The 19,181-nt window shown below is 42.2% G+C and overlaps 1 protein-coding gene across 5 annotated transcripts; it reads right to left on the bottom strand.

Moving 5' to 3' along the window:
* Positions 1–36: 36 nt before the first annotated feature.
* Glt8d1 (glycosyltransferase 8 domain containing 1) lies at positions 37–17,746 on the bottom strand. Of its 5 annotated transcripts, none has more exons than XM_075989003.1 (11): positions 16,972–17,214; positions 12,644–12,758; positions 12,210–12,263; positions 12,027–12,125; positions 4,023–4,236; positions 2,350–2,467; positions 2,062–2,146; positions 1,665–1,777; positions 1,221–1,387; positions 1,016–1,128; positions 37–586 (listed from the first exon to the last, which is right to left on the bottom strand). In XM_075989003.1, exons 2-11 carry the CDS (start codon positions 12,672–12,674, stop codon positions 402–404), a joined length of 1,179 nt encoding a protein of 392 aa, XP_075845118.1. In that variant the 5' UTR covers positions 12,675–12,758; positions 16,972–17,214; the 3' UTR covers positions 37–401. The 5 variants fall into 5 exon arrangements, with proteins under 5 accessions (XP_075845118.1, XP_075845119.1, XP_075845117.1 ...); XM_075989004.1 differs by having other exon boundaries at positions 17,092–17,201; XM_075989002.1 differs by lacking the exon at positions 12,644–12,758 and having other exon boundaries at positions 17,092–17,746.
* Between the last annotated feature and the right edge of the window lie 1,435 nt (positions 17,747–19,181).

Raw genomic sequence — 19,181 nt, 5'->3', positions numbered from 1 at the left:
AGCAGTATTTACATTCAATATATGGAAGAGAATCTGTTCTCTGGAAGCAAAGAGATTTATTGGAAAACATTTTATTTACAAACTGAGCCACAGGTTACAAAATTAAAACCAAGCTGCAGTTCCTAACTGCAGCAGATAGATGAACTAGTGCTGCTGGTTTTATCAGTCTGTCCTTCAGGTCAGTCAACAATGTAGTAAGCAAGCATTTGGTAAGTCAGATGGAGACATTTGTAGTCATCTGGGAAGCTGACTGCCACGGAAGCAATTTGTCATCTCTGCCCAGCTGAAACACCCCTTTTCTGTGGGTTGCTACAGAGACTCAAGCCTGACACTGTTAACTTCCCACATGTGTCTTCCAGGATTTCCTGAGTGGTGTATTTAAGCTTAAATTCTAGTTCACTTTAGTTTGAGGCATCCATATGTCTTCGGATTAAGCTGAATTTGCCTGTTGGGTCTGGAACATACCATTTTTCCCAAACATCAGCATATGAAGCAGCTCTTCCCCAAGGCTTGAAGTGGCCATTCCAGTGAAGTAACTTGGCAGCCTTTACAAACTGGGGTGAATACCGTTTTCCAGCACTGGAACCTTAAAAAAAAATGCCAAATGATTACTAGTAAGACAAAGCAATGTCATGCTAAGCTGCAGAAACCTTAAGGGAAATACTGGGTACAGACATCCCTAAGGAAGAGTTTTTGATTTTTCGAGACAAGGTTTCTCCGTAGCTTTTTGGTTCCTGTCCTGGAACTAGCTCTTGTAGACCAGGCTGGCCTCGAACTCACAGAGATCCACCTGCCTCTGTCTCCCGAGTGCTAGGATTAAAGGCGTGCACCACCACCGCCCGGCAAGGAAGAGTTCTTAATTACCAATTTCTGATTAGCTTAAATCAGCAGCTGTCTTTTTGTTTTGATGTCTGTTAAGTGGCTCTAGCTGACCTCGAACTCGGGGTAGTACTGCTGCCTTGGCATTCTCAAGTGCTAGGATTACCCATGCCCAGCTTGCATGCTTAACACTTACCAAGGTGTCTGACGTTCCACATAGGGTCAATGGTGGAATGTTGTTGATAAAATACGATAAGCAAAGGAGGTGTGGTGATGCTGCCAGCCAGAGTTCTACTGTACAGTCCCTCTCTTGGTGAAAGAAAGAATGTCAATGAAGAGTACTGACCAACTTCTACTGGCAAAGACTTTATTTTAAAAAGATAAACCAGTTAAATACTTACTCTACATTAAGTTTCATCCATTTCTCCAGCTGGTTAGTTACATTCTGTCTCTTCCATTCAGTCAAGTTTGCAACAAAAACTCCAGGGTTAAAGGAACAGGTGCTGGCTTTCATGGAAAGCTTACGAATTCTCTCCTTTTTATAGTCAAGATAGCCAATATAATTGTACTGAAAACACAAATGAGATATTTGCTGCTTAAAAACTTATATAGCAAGTAAAGAAGTAGTTGAACTAAGAATTCTCAAGTTATTAGCAAAAGCAATGTAGGAGATTCGACAAATACAGCAGTTGGGATCTAGTTTGTCTTAGTTGATTGTAAAGTCCATAAATGAATCTACAGAAAAGTAGGCATGCGATCTCTAGTGAAGTAACTGGTTAATGTAAGTTGAGCCCTGGATTTAACACTTCAAGCATTCATAGGGAGTAAGGTTTGCAGTAATTTACTTGGTTCCCTGCTCCACGGATAATGACTTTAGTAGAGGCTGAATCACAATCTTCTGAAAATGCAGCAGCATGTCCTGGCTTCAGTGGTGTATTATACAAGGCAAGAATGTCACCTGGAATGGATAAAGTGAAATGAACAATTGCCTTGAGATTTTGTTCCTTCTGCTTCCCCTCCCCCCAACCCATTTCTTTCAAGATGGTGTTTCTCTGTAGTCCTGGCTGTCCTGGAACTCATCCTGTAGACCAGGCTGACCTCGAACCTGCCTCTGCCTTCTGAGTGCTGGGATTAAAGGCGTGCGCCACTACCCTGCAATCTATTCCCACTTCCAATGGCCTAATGCTCACCATATGACAACCCTTACAACCCAGAATCCAGATAAAACTCATTCTGTGGTACCTTGTACAATTACATCATCATCCATGTATATGGCCTTCTTTACACTGGGCACCAGAATTGGCAAGTAGAACCTTGCAAAGGTTAACTGAAAAGGAAAGAAGCATCAGCACAGGATACAGTAGCTGGGCTCTGTAAAAGCTATTAAAATATTCTCAGAACCCTTGTAAAAGCAGTCAGTGAACTCTTGGAACTGCCCAGATTTGGTCCCTAGAGAATTAGCACTGTGCCCAAATTATGCAAGTATTCTAATCAAATACATCTATAGAAACAAAGACACATGGAACTCACTGGTTTCATGGACTCCCCCTGGTCAGGATCCTGCTTTACTTTCCCTTCCAAAAGTTTAGTGTCAAAATTTACAATTTTGTACCTGATGCTTTTCAGGGAAACACTGTTAAGCCAGGACCTGATAAAGAAAAAACACACTTCAGTCTTAAATAGTCATGTTTGTAAAGTATAGCCTTATCTTTCTATACTTTTCTAACAGTGGCATAATGTAAGAGAAACCCAATACACTAGATGTATGAAGTTCTTTATCTCTAATACTGGGGGTTCCTCAACTGAGATGAAGGCATTCCCATCAAAGTTTCTTCTCAGCCAAGAATCCACAGGGGAAAATCTTCCCCCAAAACTTTATTGTAAAAAATCTAGACTTGAGAACACCCTGCCAAAAAATAGACTTCATTTCTGGAGGAAGTTAATTACACTGCCCAAGGTAACCGTGAATTCACAGTTCTCCCTCAGCCACCCAAATACTGAGATTACAAGGGTGCACCACCATGCCTGGCTGGGTCATAGAATTTTTACCCTTCCAAAAATCAAATCATAATGGTAGTAAAAACTAGTTATCAATAAAACTAGCATTTAATATTCAGCTATAGAATGATTATTTCCTGTGATGAATCTAAGAAACTGACCCACCTGACTGAGGCAATGTAAGGGACAGCCCATGTTATCTGCCCAAGCACACTTCTGAGTCCATTCTAAACCTGCAGTGTGTGCCGGGCGATGGTGACACACGCCTTTAATCCCAGCACTCGGGAGGCAGGCGGATCTCTGTGAGTTTGAGGCCAGCCTGGTCTACAAGAGCTAGTTCCAGGACAGGAACCAAAAGCTACGGAGAAACCCTGTCTTGAAAATCAAAGACAGGCTGGGGTGTATGAGACTGTCTTAAAAAAGTTAAAAACAGAAATCTACAAAACTTATTCCAAAAAGCAGCTTGTTTAACAGACTATCAGAATTCTAAGTATTTCTCTCCTTATGGCTTTCTCCATGGTTCACATTCATTAAAATTATGTTCTCATTCTTGAAAAACTCAGAACCCATTCAAGATGTAGAAACACACTGCAGGTTATTTATTTATTTGTTTGTTTGTTTTTCGAGACACGGTTTCTCTGTGGCTTTGGAGCCTGTCCTGGAACTAGCTCTGTAGACCAAGCTGGCCTCGAACTCACAGAGATCAGCCTGCATCTGCCTCCCAAGTACTGGGATTAAAGGTGTGCGCCACCACCGCTTGGCCCTTAAAACTTACTTTGTAGTCAAGGATGCCTTTGGAACTGATCGCCCTGCTTCTACCTCCCGAGTGCTAGGTTGACAGGCATGCGCCACCATGAACTGAACCCAGTACTTTATGCATGTGCATCTCTAAGAAGCTAAGACGAGTAAAGCAATATATTGTTTCCCTTATCAGAAAGTCAGGTTGCCAAACATTAGACCTATACTAAAAGAACTGCGGAATTAACAGTGTGACTTTGACAGCTAGTTTTGTTCCTGATATAAATTATCATTTCTCTTGCCATAGAGACATGACTCAATCACATGGAAAAAATATTTGTACTCTGTGTGTTTGTGCATGGTAAAACAGGAAGACATCATAGTATATTGTAAATGGTTTCTGGCTCAGCAGTGGGCTGGTGAAGAGCATAAGGCAGAGGCAGAATCACTAGGAAAGCAGTGCTCACCGGAGATGGTCTGCTGTACTGTTGAGGGTAACAATGTAAAAAATCACATTGGAGCGAGTGTTCCGATGAACACTGTTTATGGCCGCAATTGTCCCACCCAGCCTGTCTTCAGAGGCAGCAATGACCACAGGAATCTCTTCTTGTCTCCCATTTACTGGATGTTGATGAACATCTGTGGCAAAGTCTATGGGCTGAAGCCCCAGGATTCCTGAATCTGAAAAGAATACACAAGGAAAACACGGGGACACAATCTCAGGAATTTTTGTTTCACTTGGGTTTGTTGTTTGTTTTGTTCTTTGAAACAGAGTTTTACTATATAATCTTGGCTGGCCTGGAACATGCTAAGTAGACCAGGTTAGCCTCAAACTCAAAGAAGTTACTGTGCTAGATAGAAGTAAAGTTATGCACTACCATGTCCAACAAGTTTGTTTTTTGTTGTTGTTGTTGTTTTTTTTTTTTGAGACAGGTTGTCTCTATGTAGCCTTGGCTGTCCTGGAACTCACTTGATAGACCAGGCTGGCCTAAAACTCAAGAGATCCACCTGCCTCTGCCTCCCAAGTGCTGGGATTAAAGGTGTACACCACTACCACCCAGCTGCCCAGCAAGGTTTTTTGGTTTGGTTTGGTTTTTTTTTTTCTACAGAGTTCAGTGCACCACGATTAATAAAAACCCAGAAACATATATTGGGGTTCAACCTGAAGGTCAGAAAAGCAGAACAGCCAGCCACTGGCTCTTACCTCTACCTCAGTATGAAATGGCGATCCTGCCTCCAGGAATCCTCAGAATGAGACTGTGTCTGAGAGTTGTCTCCTCTCATAATTCTCACTAGGGCTGGAAGTAAAGGTGTGCACCACTACCGCCATTTTCTATGGCAAACTAGTGTAACTACTGGGATTATAGGTGTGTGTCACCACTGCCTGGTCTGTATGGTTGGCCAGTTGGGCTGTTTTACTCTTTGATCTTCAGGCAAACTTTATTTATAAAAATACAAATGAAATACCATTACATTTCCAGATTTTGTCTAAAATTAAAAAGGAGGCTATAACAAATATAAGAAAACTATATACAATAAGTACCATGACTATATATAATTTATGCAAGCAATAAATACATTAATAGTGTCTAGTGCATTTGACAAATACAGAGAAAATATCCCATAATTTATCCTATCCTGGTGAGTCCAAAGTCTTGTACCTAATTTACTTTCTACCATAACTTGCTTTCTGCATCTGGTAAACAAGGAAAACTATATCTAGTCTTCAACTCCCTCAGAGACCCAAGAAGGAAATATTAACTGAGTAAGCAGGAAGTGCATGCAAGAGACTTCTAAAGAATTTGAGAAATGACAGAAAATGCTGGCTGCCTGAACAGTCACCTAAAGTTCCTCTGCAACATTCTGGCATCCGTCTTCAGCCTACAGGCCTAGCTTATCTGACAGACTTTTCTGGGAAACAAGATATTCTAAAGGGCTATCCTGCCTTGTCTTGACAATGTTTGGCAGTAACTTTCTTTTGTGTCCTGCTTGTCTAATTAGGATAGCATACTGTCAGCAGCCAAGGCAAGGGCATTTTCTTGTCCAGTGTGGCATTTACTTTTGCCACAAAGAAAGTAAACTCCATGTGGAGTTTCTTCAATGCCCACCATCGTCTCTGAAGTAGACTGGTGCTGCCAGGAACAGACATGTCTCATTGTCATAATTAAAAAAAAAGAGAGAGAGCTTATTAAAACATCTTAAATGCTATATTCTGTAGATCACTGAAGTGTTTGAAGATGACCTATCTAAAATATATTTTTGTTTGACCTTTAAAATATACCTAATGTAACTACAAGTTTGATTATTATAGGTAAATAATTACTAACCTGCATTTCCTTATTATCCTAAACAGTTAGTAATAATAACTTCCAAAGACTAGAAATTTCATAACATTGTAAAATGAGCTGGATAGGTACAATACCTTGAACAAAATTAGAAAAGTATGTACAGTATGTTCCAACAAAATTTATCATAAATTTGTATCAATATACAAAAGTCCAATACAATGAAAGCATTTAAAACCAGTAGTTGTTTTTTAAAAAGTAGATTGAATACTCTTTCATTCTACCATATTTATATCCTCCCTTTTTTCTTTTCAGAGTAGATTCAATAATTTACCCTTTTATCCTATCATATCTATATCCCTTTTTTTCTTTTCAAAACAAGAACTAATTTTTTAAAACAAGGAATCTAATTTCCGTGTTTAGCTTTTTCCTGACCATTACCAATAAAAACTTGTAACCAACCCCTCTAAACAATGACAAATATCCATAACCCATTGAATGACCAAAAACCACCCACCCTACCTCTTGGGAATGTGGGTGTCATATTCTTAAATTTACTTCCTGATGTCTGGGTTGGGGGCAACGGTATCTTTAGTGGAAAAAAAAAGTGGGTTAATTGCCAAGTCCTAGGAGAAGTAGCTTATCATTTGCTGTCTAGCCTCTGCATAATCCCAAGTGCATGATCCCCAAGTGCTGGGATTAAAGGTGTGTGCCAAATGTGGTACATTTACACAATGGAGTACTACACAGCAGAAAAAAATAACGACAGCTTGAATTATGCAGGAAAATAGATGGAGCTAGAAAACATTATTTTGAGTGAGGTAGCCCAGACACAGAAAGACAATGATCACATGTACTCACTCATAGGTGGTTTTTTTTTTTTTTGGAAGCTATCGCGAGAGCCATAGTTACTACATTTCCCAGAAACCTCTAGGCAGCAGTGGCCCTGGGGGGTACACGAAAACTGGCTGAGTCCTCCGACGGGAATTGTAGTTCCGCGCTCTCATAGGTGGTTTTTAAACATAAAGCAAAGAAAGCCAGCCTACAAACCACAGTCCCAGAGAACTTAGACAACAATGAGGACACTAAGAGACTTACATAGATATAATCTATATGGGAAGTAGAAAGTAGAAAAAGACAAGATCTCCTGAGTAAACTGGGAGCATGAAGACCTTAGGGGAGGGTTGAGGCAGGGAGGGGAGCAGAGAAAAATGTAGAGCTCAATAAATATCAATTTTAAAAAAAAGAGTTTATTATCAATCTATCCTAATTTGCACCTTCTGGGGTCTAATTTTTTTGTAAACATATTTTATAGCCTACATAATAAATAGAATCTTGAGCTAAAAAATAATTTTTATAAAAGAACTAAAAAAAGCCGGGTGGTGGTGACGCACGCCTTTAATCCCAGCACTCGGGAGGCAGAGGCAGGAGGATCTCTGGGAGTTCGAGGCCAGCCTGATCTACAAGAGCTAGTTCTGGGCCGGGCACCAAAGCTACAGAGAAACCCTGTCTTGAAAAACAAAAAAACAAACAAAAAAATCTAAAAAAAAAAAACACACAAAAAAACAATAGATAGATAGATAGATAGAAATGGATAGAATCTCCTCTTTGTATTTTTTCAGGAGTAATTTATCAGAGAGCTGTCTCCTCTCATCTTATATTCCTCTCTAGGGCTGGGATTAAAGGCGTGCACCACTACCACACTGTTTCTATAGCAAATTAGTGTGGCTACTAGGATTAAAAAATTGTGCCACCACTGTCTGGTCTGTAAGGCTGATCACTGGGGCTGTTTTACTCTCTGATCTTCAGGCAAGCTTTATTTATAAAAGTACAAATGAAATGTCACTACAATCCAAGACATAGAAGGAGATAACATGAGAATTACAGTAGCAATTTACTTATTCCTTTTTTTCCTTTTCTTTTTTTTTTTTGGTTTTTCGAGACAGGGTTTCTTTATAGCTTTGGAGCCTGTCCTGGAACTAGCTCTTGAAGACCAGACTGGCTTCGAACTCACAGAGATCCACCTGAGTGCTGGGATTAAAAGTGTGAGCCACCACCACCTGGCTAATTTACTTCTTCTTTTTATTATTATTATTATTATTATTATTTATAAAATATTCTGTCTGTGTATATGCCTGCAGGCCAGAAGAGGGCGCCAGACCCCATTACAGATGGTTGTGAACCAAAATGTGGTTGTTGTGACTTGAACTCAGGACCTTTGGAAGAGCAGGAAATGCTCTTAACCTCTGAGCCATCTCTCCAGCCCCTAATTTACAATAAGGGATTCATTAATTTTGAAGCATACAATAGAAAACTGTGTTTTCACATACATAAGCACTTTTAAAGAAGTGGAAATATTTTAAAAAATAATCTGGCAACACTCTTGATACACCATTGATAAGAAAATTACAGAACCTTTCTAAAATGTATTCTGGCAGTTTATAAGCAGCCTTTAAGGGTGCATTGCCTTTGTCTTAATCATTCTCTCTTAAGGACAAAATCTGAACTAGAGAAGAGTCACATTTTTAGGCTGAAGATCTAGCTCATCAGTAAGGGTATACATTCCAAATGGATAAGACCCCAGGTTCAACCCAAACACACCAAAACAAGTCACCTTTTATTTATACTTACAAAAACCTAGAAACAGTCTTCAAACCACATATCACATGGAGGCATAAAAATCAATGTACTGGATCTTGATCAGAATTTACTCTCTTGTGCTTGGAATGAACCTTGGCCCTACCATATGTCAAGCAAGCTCTCTACTGCTAAGATATATTCCTAGGCCTATGATTTGAGTTTAAATAGGAAAATCTTTGGATTGGAATAGAAAATTAAATTTAAAAAGGGAGTTCAATACAAAATAACTGCAGAGAGTCAAGTAGGTGGTGGTGGCACACACTCTTAATCCCAGCACTGGGGAGGCAGAGGCAGGCGGATCTCTGTGAGTTCAAGGCCAGACTGGTCTACAAGAGTCCCAGGACAGCTAGAACTGTTACACAGAGAAATCTTGTCTTGAAAATCAAAAACAAAAATAAAAAAACAAAATAACAACAGAAAATAACTGCAGCATTATTCTGTAAACCATCCTTCTTGCCTTTTATGATACAGTGGGATTTCCCTCCATATTTATGATTTCCTCATTTGTGGATTTAATCAACCACAGGTGGAAAATATTAGAAAGAATAACTTGTTAAATATGTCAAAACTTGATTTTTATTGTTGGTACCTAAATAGTACAATACAATATGGATTGATGCTATACAAGATATATATATATATATATATATATAGATAGATAGATAGATAGATAGATATAGATATAGATATATAGATATATATAGATATTTTATAATACATAGTAATCTGTATTACTATGGCCAGGCAGTGGCAGCACACGCCTTTAATCCCAGGACTCGGGAGGCAGAGGCAGGCAGATCTGTGAGTTCGAGGCCAGCCTGCCTGGTCTAGGACAGGCTCCAAAGCTACCGAGAAACCCTGTTTCGAAAAACAAAAAGCAAAACAAAATAAAAAAATGGATGTACACAGTTATATGCAAGTTTTGTGCAATTAGATGCAAAAGATCCAAGTATCTGAAGATTTGGGTCCTACAGCCAATCCTATGAATACAGGACAGCTGTGTATTCACTCTGCTATCAATGAACACTGAGTCTTAGTATATCCTAGATGATGTCTAGCCCTAGAGTTACAACCAGGAATAAAGCACGTAAATTTTAACCAGAAAAATATCTATGTCTATGTATGTCTTGCATGTAATGAAGTTCTCACTGTGGGATTGCTATCAAATTCTGAAAGTTATTAAAAAAGAAAATCTATCTTCTGTGGATATAAATAAGCTTAACAGCATTAAAATTACACACACAAAGTCTTAAATACATATTTGAAGTTTACTTAATGCTTATGATAAAAATTACATGGAAAAGGTTGTCATGTAGTTTAGTATAATCTCAAATACATATAAAAATACAAATACTGAGAAAGGAACTAGAATATACCAAGTCAAATTTTTTTTTAGTAGTTTCTCGTGTCAGTGAAATAACTTCTTCAACTAATACTAAATGATTCTATCTCTGCCTCCAAGTGCTCGGCTTAGAGATACGAGCTAACTCTGACTTTATTTCCTTTCTGAGAAAGAGTCTTATGTAGCTCAGGCTTACCTCAACTTGGTACATAACCAAAGATGGCCTGTACTTCCTCCTAATACCACTTATTATTGTGTGCATGTGTATATATGATGTGTGGGTATGGGTATACCATGGTACATGCTGTTGGATTGCTATCCATAGTGAGAGAGTGAGAGAGAGTGTGTGTGTATTTTTATTTTATTATTATTATTATTTTGGTTTTTTGAGACAGGGTTTTTCTATAGCTTTGGAGCCTGTCCTGGAACTTGCTCTGCAGACCATGCTGACTTCAAACTCACATGAAGATCTGCCTCCCGAGTCCTGGGATTAAAGGTGTGAGCCACCACCACCTGGCATATGTGTATTTATTTTTTAAAACAAAGTTTTGCTATTGCCTGTACTAGCCCCAAATTCATGATTATTTGCCTTGCCTCAGCTTCCCAATTGCTAGGAATTTTGGGGTGTGTCATCACATCTAGCCTCAAAAACGATTTTTGCAAACAAGGACATTGTGGTTTGCATCTGAAATTCCATCTGCTGTGGATTATGCTCATTGCTAAATAAAAGCTGATTAGCCAATAGCTGGGCAGGCAGAGACTCAGCGCCAGAGTCAGACAAGGAGAATTTTGGGGAGAGGAAAGCAGAGTCTGAGAGTTGCCAGCAAACACAGAGAAGCAAGATGAGAATGCCGTACTGAGAAAAGGTACCAGGCTGGAGAGATGGATCAGTGATTAAGAGCACTGGCTGCTCTTCCAGAGTTCAATTCACAGCAATCACATGGTGACTCACAACCATCTATAATGAGATCAGGTGCCCTCTTCTGGCCTGCAGGCATATATTCAGTCAGAACACTGAATATATAATAAATAAAATTTTTTTTTAAAAAAAAGAGGGGGGTGGAGAAAAGGTACCAAGTCTCTTGGCTAAACATAGGTAAGAACTATGGGCTAATTTAAGTGTAAGAGTTAGTGAGTAAGAAGCCTGAGCTATCAGCCAAGCATTTATAAGTAATATAAGCCTCAGTGTGGTAATTTGGGAAGTGGCTGCCAGGTATTTGGGACTGAGTGGCTAATTCCATCACTATGGAAGCTGAAGCAGGATGATCAGGAATTCAAGAACAGCCCATAGTGAGTTTGAAGCCAGGCTCAGCCATAAGATCCAGTCTCAAAACAACAGAAAACAACAAAAAGATATCTACAAACACCCCGAAGCCTCAAATATCCTACATTACTAGGGTAGAATCGTATGAACAACTAGATAACTGTAATGTAATTATACAATAGAATGGTTTTTAATCACCTGATAAGACTTTGATGTCTGTTTTATCACACAGTCCTACTGCTGTGACCGCTAAGTTAAAGGAAAGCGACATACCTATCGACACTGCAGGGGTAGAGACAAGCATCAGATACCAGGACGCAACCTCTAAAGCTCTGACCTGATGCAATTTAAGGTCTCTGACTTGATAGAAAGGAATATTCTCTCAGATCAAGTCCTTAGCTAAAGACTTAACTACAGAGACAAGAGCGGGAGGAGTGCCCACGATGCCTTCTGTTGGGATAAACTGAACAAGCTCTGCGGACTCGGAAATACCGACCCTACATGCACTCCAGCCCCTCCCCCTTACGGCCATTGCCTAGCTCAGTTACTCGCTGTCCACCTTATCCAGACAGCCTGAGCAAAGCAATTACCAAAGATCAAACAGCCGTGTCTGGACAAACAGCTCCAGGAAGCAGAGCTTGCACACAGCCCCTGAATCTCCATTTAACTTCCACTTCCCAAACCTATGTAACCTGCAAGTATCCCCTCCTTCTTTTTGCAGACAGCCCTTCCCCACTGTGTCTGTCCTTTGCTGTTTGAAGTTAACAGCCCCCTCTGCTGAGGTCACTGGTCTCTTTTGGCTTTCTGCCCCTTTACACTGCCTCAGAGTCTTTCTAAGCCCAAGAAGTGAGTTTTCCTTTCTTTTTTTCTTTTACACAGTGCTATCAGTTACAATGCGGGACAACATACAGTAGTGTGGAGTCAGTAAAGGTTCCCATACCTGTTACGTCATTCCTTAGCAAACTACTCAAGCTGAGGAAGTTATGGTGCAAAACCAGTAAGAAGAGAACAACAGCCAGGACCCAGATGATGATGCTCACTGAAACAGATGAAACCTGCATTACATCTCTTGGCTTTGGTCTACGTATAAAAGCAATGGAATTTGGAGAGAGGGAGAACATACCTTTACGGAATGACATCCTTTTCTTCTGTCTTATACAAACATTAGATACTAATCCTATAAAATAAAAGTCCCCAAAGTCAGTAAAACCATGAGAATAGTCATCAAAAATACTATTCAGACACTTTTTTCTAAATTTTAACTTTCATTTTTTTTTTTAAATATTTATTTATTTATTATGTATACAATATTCTTTCTGTGTGTATGTCTACAGGCCAGAAGAGGGCACCAGACCTCATTCCAGATGGTTGTGAGCCACCATGTGGTTGCTGGGAATTGAACTCAGGACCTTTGGAAGAGCAGGCGATGCTCTTAACCACTGAGCCATCTCTCCAGCCCCCTAAATTTTAACTTTCAAGAGCCCAATCTGGAGCCAAAAAAAAAAAAAAAACCTTTTTAAAGATATATAGATAGATGTGTGCGCGCTATCTGCATACCTTTACACCAGAAGAGGGCATCAGTCACCATGTGGTTGTTGGGAATTGAACTCAAGACCTCTGGAAGCAGCTAGTATTCTTATCCTCTGAGCCAACTCTCCATCCAGTACAGAGTCTGAAAATTTTATGATGATCATAGTGCTTTCATGTGACATTTGAGACCACATAGCTTTAGATAGTTCCACGAGATTCAACACCTTCTGGCCTCTGCAGGTACTGCATGCACATGGTACGCACAGAGAGAAGTAGGCATTGTGTATACATGTAAAAATCTGCTTTAAGAGCTGGGCGGTGGTGGCGCACGCCTTTAATCCCAGCACTTGGGAGGGAGGGGCAGGCGGATCTCTGTGAGTTCGAGGCCAGCCTGGTCTACAGAGCGAGTGCCAGGACAGGCTCCAAAGCTACAGAGAAACCCTGTCTCGAAAAACAAAACAAAACAAAACAAAAAATCTGCTTTAAGGGACAATAAGTCAGGCTGAGGACACAGCTTAGTGGGTAAGAGTGCGGGCTGGGTTAAGGATGAGGATGTATCTGTGCTCGTATCCCCAGCTCCCATGTCAAAAATTGGGCATGGTCACATGCACATCTGTGACCTCGGCACTGTGGGAGGGAGGCAAAGATTGGAGGATCCTGAGGCTTGCTGACCACTGGCCTAGCTCCAGGTTCAGTAAGCAGAGAGATCAAGCAGGACACCGGAGGCCCTCCTCTGGGCTCTACACACCTGCATGCACAACACACAGAACCCAGATTCATCTCTGTTGATGAAGTGACCAAGTATTAAGAAAGTGGTATCCGCACGGGTGCTTTCTAGGCCCCCTCTGCTCATCTGACACCTTTACTTTCTCACAACAATTCAATTGAGAAGACTGTGGAATATATATTTATGAAATTAAATTGATTAAACAAATTCACCTAAAGTAGTCTTTAAACATGTAGACAGGGGCGTTTATTTGACAAAGGACTTTCAGCCAACCACACTGCTGAGAAAGTTAATTTACACTATGTGTGCATCAGGCATTTAACTTCCCAAGGCCTTTATAAAAGCAGGGATTCTGTTTTAAATAGGACCATGGGTCATATTACACATTTGAGGCAATGTAATTCAGACTTACAAAGAACGAGCTAAAACACATGAACACGTTCCTTTTTAGAACAGTATATATAAAACATATCACACCAATGAACTTCCTCTGTAAAAAATACTCATTATAGACTGGCAAGGTGGCTCAGCGAGTAAAAGTGTTTGCTTGCAGGATAAGCTTGATGAGCAGAGTTCGATCCCTGAACCCACAGAGAACTGACTCCGGAAAGCTGCCTGTCTCTTCTTCCCCATGCGCACCACGGCACCCGCACTCGCTCTCACTCTCTGTCTTTCTCTCTCTCTCTCACTCACACACAAATTTTTAAAATATGTATATATGTATTGTAAGTGTATGTATGTAACAACAATGAAAAAAGGTCTTTTTAATAATTTATTTAGCTTTATTTTTATGTGCATTGGTGTAAAGGCATCAGAACCCCTAGAACTGGAGTTACAGAGTTCTGAGCTGCCATGTGAGTGCTGGGAATTGACCCCCCGGGTCCTTTGGAAGAGCAGCCAGTGCTCCTAACCTCTGAGATATCTTTCCAGCCCCCACACAAATTTTTTTTAAAGTTAAGAACACAGCTGTGGGTTGAGAAGAGAGCTCAGCCCATTAAGAGCTCGCTGTGCATGTCAGGACCCAAGTTAGGTCCCAGAAACTCCATAAAAAGCAGGGTGTGTATCCCATCACTGAGATGAAGACTGCAAGATCCCTGGTGAATAGCCATCTTAAGGAACACCACCTGAGACTGACCTTTGTCCTCCACGTTTGTGTTCTTACACACATGGAAATGCACACAGAAAAATAAAAATACACATTATATGACCCACTCTTTGTCTCTATCACATCATAGGCTGAGCCTGGCCTACAGAAACGGCAGATTGGGAGCCAATCAATAAAGCCTTAACATCTGCCTGCTTTGAGCTAAAGTCCACCAAGACTGGATAAAATAATCTCATTCTAACCATTCCCAGCTAGTTGCTGGTACAAAAGGCAATGGTTTGTCTCATCAACTTCTAGTGATGCTAGTTACAGGTAACATTGTATATGGAATGGAAGTCACATGTATCTGAGCTACTCTAGTTAGCAGAACATAAGAAACACACCTCTAGCAAGTACCGAATACACTTAAGTAGATATACGTGACATAAAACACTAAGTTCTTCCAGTTACCTACATGAAAAATACCAGCTATCATAGTAAGTCTGATCAACGGTGTGCTTCCTGGTAATGAGGGTTCCTTGGTTTGTTTAGGAGCTCTCGAAATTTCATATAGTAGCAACATTTTTGCCAGAGTACAATTGTGTATAATTTTCTTCACTATGCAAATCCATGGTTATTTGCTCAGAAATTATAAAACTTTTACATCCCTAAACTATTTGTATACAAAAAAGCCTCCTTATAAGCACACACACACACACACATACACACACAGGAAACTCAGGACAGATATTGCCCATTACTATGAAAGAAATTTTAAGGAAAAAACTTTTTTTGCTTATTGTTTTTGAGACACGGTCTCAACCTAAAGCCCAGGCTGACCCAGGCTGACCCTGAACTTTTGATCCTACTGCCCAGTGCTGAGATTATTGGGTTGCACCATGTTTTAGCCGTTTCTTTTTTTTTGCTTGTTTATGTGTATACAGTATGTGTGCTTGCATGTGTGCATGCATGTTTGAGAGCAAGTGTGTGTATGTGGGGGAAGGAGTCAGAGATTGACGTCAGATTCTCATGTCCCACCTTACAAAGTCTCTCAACTGAACCCCAACTTGCCAGTCTTTCTAGTCATCTTGTTCTCAGGGGCTCATCTCTACCTCCTGAGTGCTGGGACTGCAGGTGTGCTGCCACGCCCAGCCTGCACTGACACAGATCCTGGGGACTTGAACTCAGGTCCTTCACTTGTGTGCTAAGTACTTTTCCCATCATCTCTCTAGCTAACTTCCACCTTTAAAACACAAACACACTCGCTCCCTGTATTTATAGCCACAGTCTCAACAACTATTTTGCTTATTTTCCCTCTTATTATTACAGACCACACATATGCACAAGATGCTATCCCACTGGTGCCAGGTTCCCTATCCTACAATTGCTTGTAGGGAGCATCATAAACGTCTTTCCATTCCCGGCGGATCACTCCCGCAGCATGCTAGCATGTTCTGGTCTTTCAGTTAGTTAAAGGCGGGAGAGGGGAGTGGAGGATGGACAGGATCGAACTCTGCCTCCTTCATACTAATGGACTGAAAAGATTTGCATCTTTGTTCTTCGACGTCCATTCCCATTTCCAAACTGCTCTTGCGGAGATCACCAACCACTATCCTCTCCTTGTACCACGAATCTCACACTTCCCTCTCGATTATGAAATTGTCACAGGTACGGATTTTTATCGCATGAATGTAAGTTCTATGGAAACAGGGAGCTAAATGAAAATATAAATCTGCTGCTGAATCCCTGAGCCTAAGATCATCCCCACCAAAGAGCAACAGGCACGTGGTATTTGTTGGGTAGTCTTGCAAATTCAGGAGCATCCAGTCTCCAATCAAGAAGAGAATGCCATCTTAATAATCAGGGACACTCTGTCCATAAGGGAAAGTATCAAATTTCTGTGGATTAGAAAAAAAAAAAAGATTGGCCGGGCGATGGTGGCGCACGCCTTTAATCCCAGCACTCGGGAGGCAGAGGCAGGCGGATCTCTGTGAGTTCAAGACCAGCCTGGTCTACAGAGCTAGTTCCAGGACAGGCTCCAAAGCCACAGAGAAACCCTGTCTCGAAAAACTAAAAAAAAAAAAAAAAAAAAAAAAAAAAAAAAAAAAAAAAAAAAAAAAAGATTGAAAAATTGGTGGCTCGGTGGATGGGTAGATGCGGGCAGCATCCACTCAGCTTCCGGCCTGGAGTGGCTAGCATCTCACTGTCTGCAAGCACGGCAGAGTCTTCAGAGATAGATGGCCCCAGAGAGACAGATCCCCAGAATGGGTACCCCATCTAGCTCACTAACTAGGGGAAAGCTCGGGCTTTTGAAATATACACCACCCTTGAAGGAGGGGCTAAGGGAAACTTTTAGGTGATCTTTACCAGGAGGGCTTAGTCTGGGAGTGTGAGAGCCATGGAAACCAACAACCAAATAGTTGGACTGAATATGAGGTCCTCTAGGTGGGGAAATGGGGGCTCATTCCATGAACCGTGGGGCAGCCAGGGCCTCGTGTCTCGGTTATCGTCCCTAATTCTAGGGGTCATTAATGGTCTCCTTACTCTTAGGAGCGACGGGGACGTGGAGTGGCAGTCCCGGGGTTCCACCACGCAATGACAAGCCAGGTTAGAGCCGCGTCAGACGAATCCTCGCCCTGAGGAGCTCGGCGCAGCCGCCTTTACCTGCGCCTGGAGGAGGGGCCGCAGCCCGCGCCCAGGCCCGCCCCGCCAGCTCAGCGCTCGCACCACAGGCCCCAGGCCCGGGCCCCCCGCGGGGCCGCCTGCGTCCGCCGCACCCCGGCCGCGGGCCCCTGGCCCGCGAGCTCTGCAGCAAACACGCTGTGCCACCAGGTCTCGGCTTAACCGTGGCTCCGCTTCCAGAGCGCCACGCGAAGCAGGCGCCACGGGGCAGCCCGGGTCCTCCCGGAGAAAAGGCCGTCGCTATGGAGACGCGGCGCGTTCTGGCGGCCGTTCGGAGGGGCAGGCACAGCCCGCGAGGCGCGGTTCTGGGCAGCCGGTAGCACTGACCGGTGCGATGCTCCGGCCAGGTCGCAGCCCCAGTCCTCGTGAGCAATGCGCTGGATTCCAGGAACTTTAGGAGACCTCTCTCCTTTGGCGATGGCGCGGGGCGGGGCCAGAGGGCGTCTGTGCCCGTCGGACACATCCGCTTCCGGGGCCACGGCCGTTGGACTGAGGGGCTCGGCGGGTCGACCAAGATACGCTCGGTGTCGCGCCCCACAAACCGTACTCCTTAAGAATCGGCTACCTCTGCTTTGTTGTCGATCTTCTTCGCCAATCATGCTGGAACATCTGAGTTCGCTGCCCACCCAGATGGTGAGGATGCGCGTCCCAGGTCCCCGCAGGCCCCGTTGGAGCGCTGGAGTACAGACTGGTGTGGCGTGTGGTTCACATCCTCAAAGATCCTAGGGCCTCTTTTCTTCCCCAGAAAGGATTCCCTTACCCATACTCCGTTAAGGTGCCCAAAGTTTCCCCGGGAAATCAAAATTTTCCTTTCTTACTGGGAAACTCCCGGTGTTGAGTGCTGCCAGTGCCAACACTGAGTTCTTCACAAGAACTTCAGTCCTTTGGTAATGGGACCAACCCCGCCTCTTCTCTTTCGTCCCTAGGATTACAAGGGGCAGAAGCTAGCTGAACAGATGTTTCAGGGGATTATTCTTTTTTCTGCAGTAAGTATTGATTTTTTACCTTTAATCTCATAATCCTGTGTCCCTCGGTTTGACTGTCTTTAATATACTTGGTTTTCTTTTCAGGTAGTTGGGTTTATCTACGGGTACGTGGCTGAACAGTTTGGGTGGACCGTCTACATAGTTATGGCCGGATTTGCTTTCTCGTGTTTGGTGAGTTGGGAAACTTGGTTGGACCTAGTAGTGAGAACCAGAATCAGCTCTTTCTTCGTCTTTCCTAGTAATGTTTCTTCCTATTATTGGGAAAGTAGAATATTAATGTCAGATGGTGTGAGCTGGCCGGAAGAGCAGAACTTTCTTTTTTACAGATTTATTTATGTATTACATATACGGTGTTTTGCCTGCATGTGTACCTGCACACCAGAAGAGGACACCAGATCTCATTACAGATGGTTGTGAGCCACCATATGGTTTCTGGGAATTGAACTCAGGACCTCTGGAAGAGCAGCCAGTGCTTTTAACCTCTGAGCCATCTCTCCAGCCCAAGAGCAGAACTTTCTAGTTTCCTTTTGCAGCTTACTCTAGGCAGGCTTTCCTACTGTGCTCGCTTTGCCTCCATCTTTCTTTTAGTTCTTAAAACTGTGTGTGTGAACACTTCGTGTTTGCTCTCACCTGTCTGGTCAGTTTGTTAATCTTTAGCATGGTGGTTATTTGGAGATCAGACATTAAACATACTGATCTTTTAAACTTTGGGTAGAAATAAATGCTGCCTTTTCTCTTTTCTAATCTAGCTGACACTTCCTCCGTGGCCAATCTATCGCCGGCATCCCCTGAAGTGGTTACCTGTTCAAGACTTAGGCACCGAAGACAAGAAATCAGGGGACAGAAAAGTTAAGAGACATGCTAAAAATAATTGATGTGAGCTTTCACGACTCAGCGCCCGCTTTCGTTTCCTGTAAAATGAGCTGAATGGCTTTCATAACCAAAACGTGAGCTGTGTAGAGATCCAGCTGTGCTTGTTGCTTTCTCATCCAGCTGGTTTTAACTTACAGCGATTTTATTCCATCTCTTCATAATCTTGCCATGGAGATTAAGTGGAATATAAGTGTGCAATGCTTCTTTTAGGTG

The sequence above is a fragment of the Microtus pennsylvanicus genome, chromosome 10 (genome assembly GCF_037038515.1).
Source record: "Microtus pennsylvanicus isolate mMicPen1 chromosome 10, mMicPen1.hap1, whole genome shotgun sequence".
Classification (NCBI taxonomy): domain Eukaryota; kingdom Metazoa; phylum Chordata; class Mammalia; order Rodentia; family Cricetidae; genus Microtus; species Microtus pennsylvanicus.
This window is presented reverse-complemented; position numbering and strand designations above follow the sequence as displayed.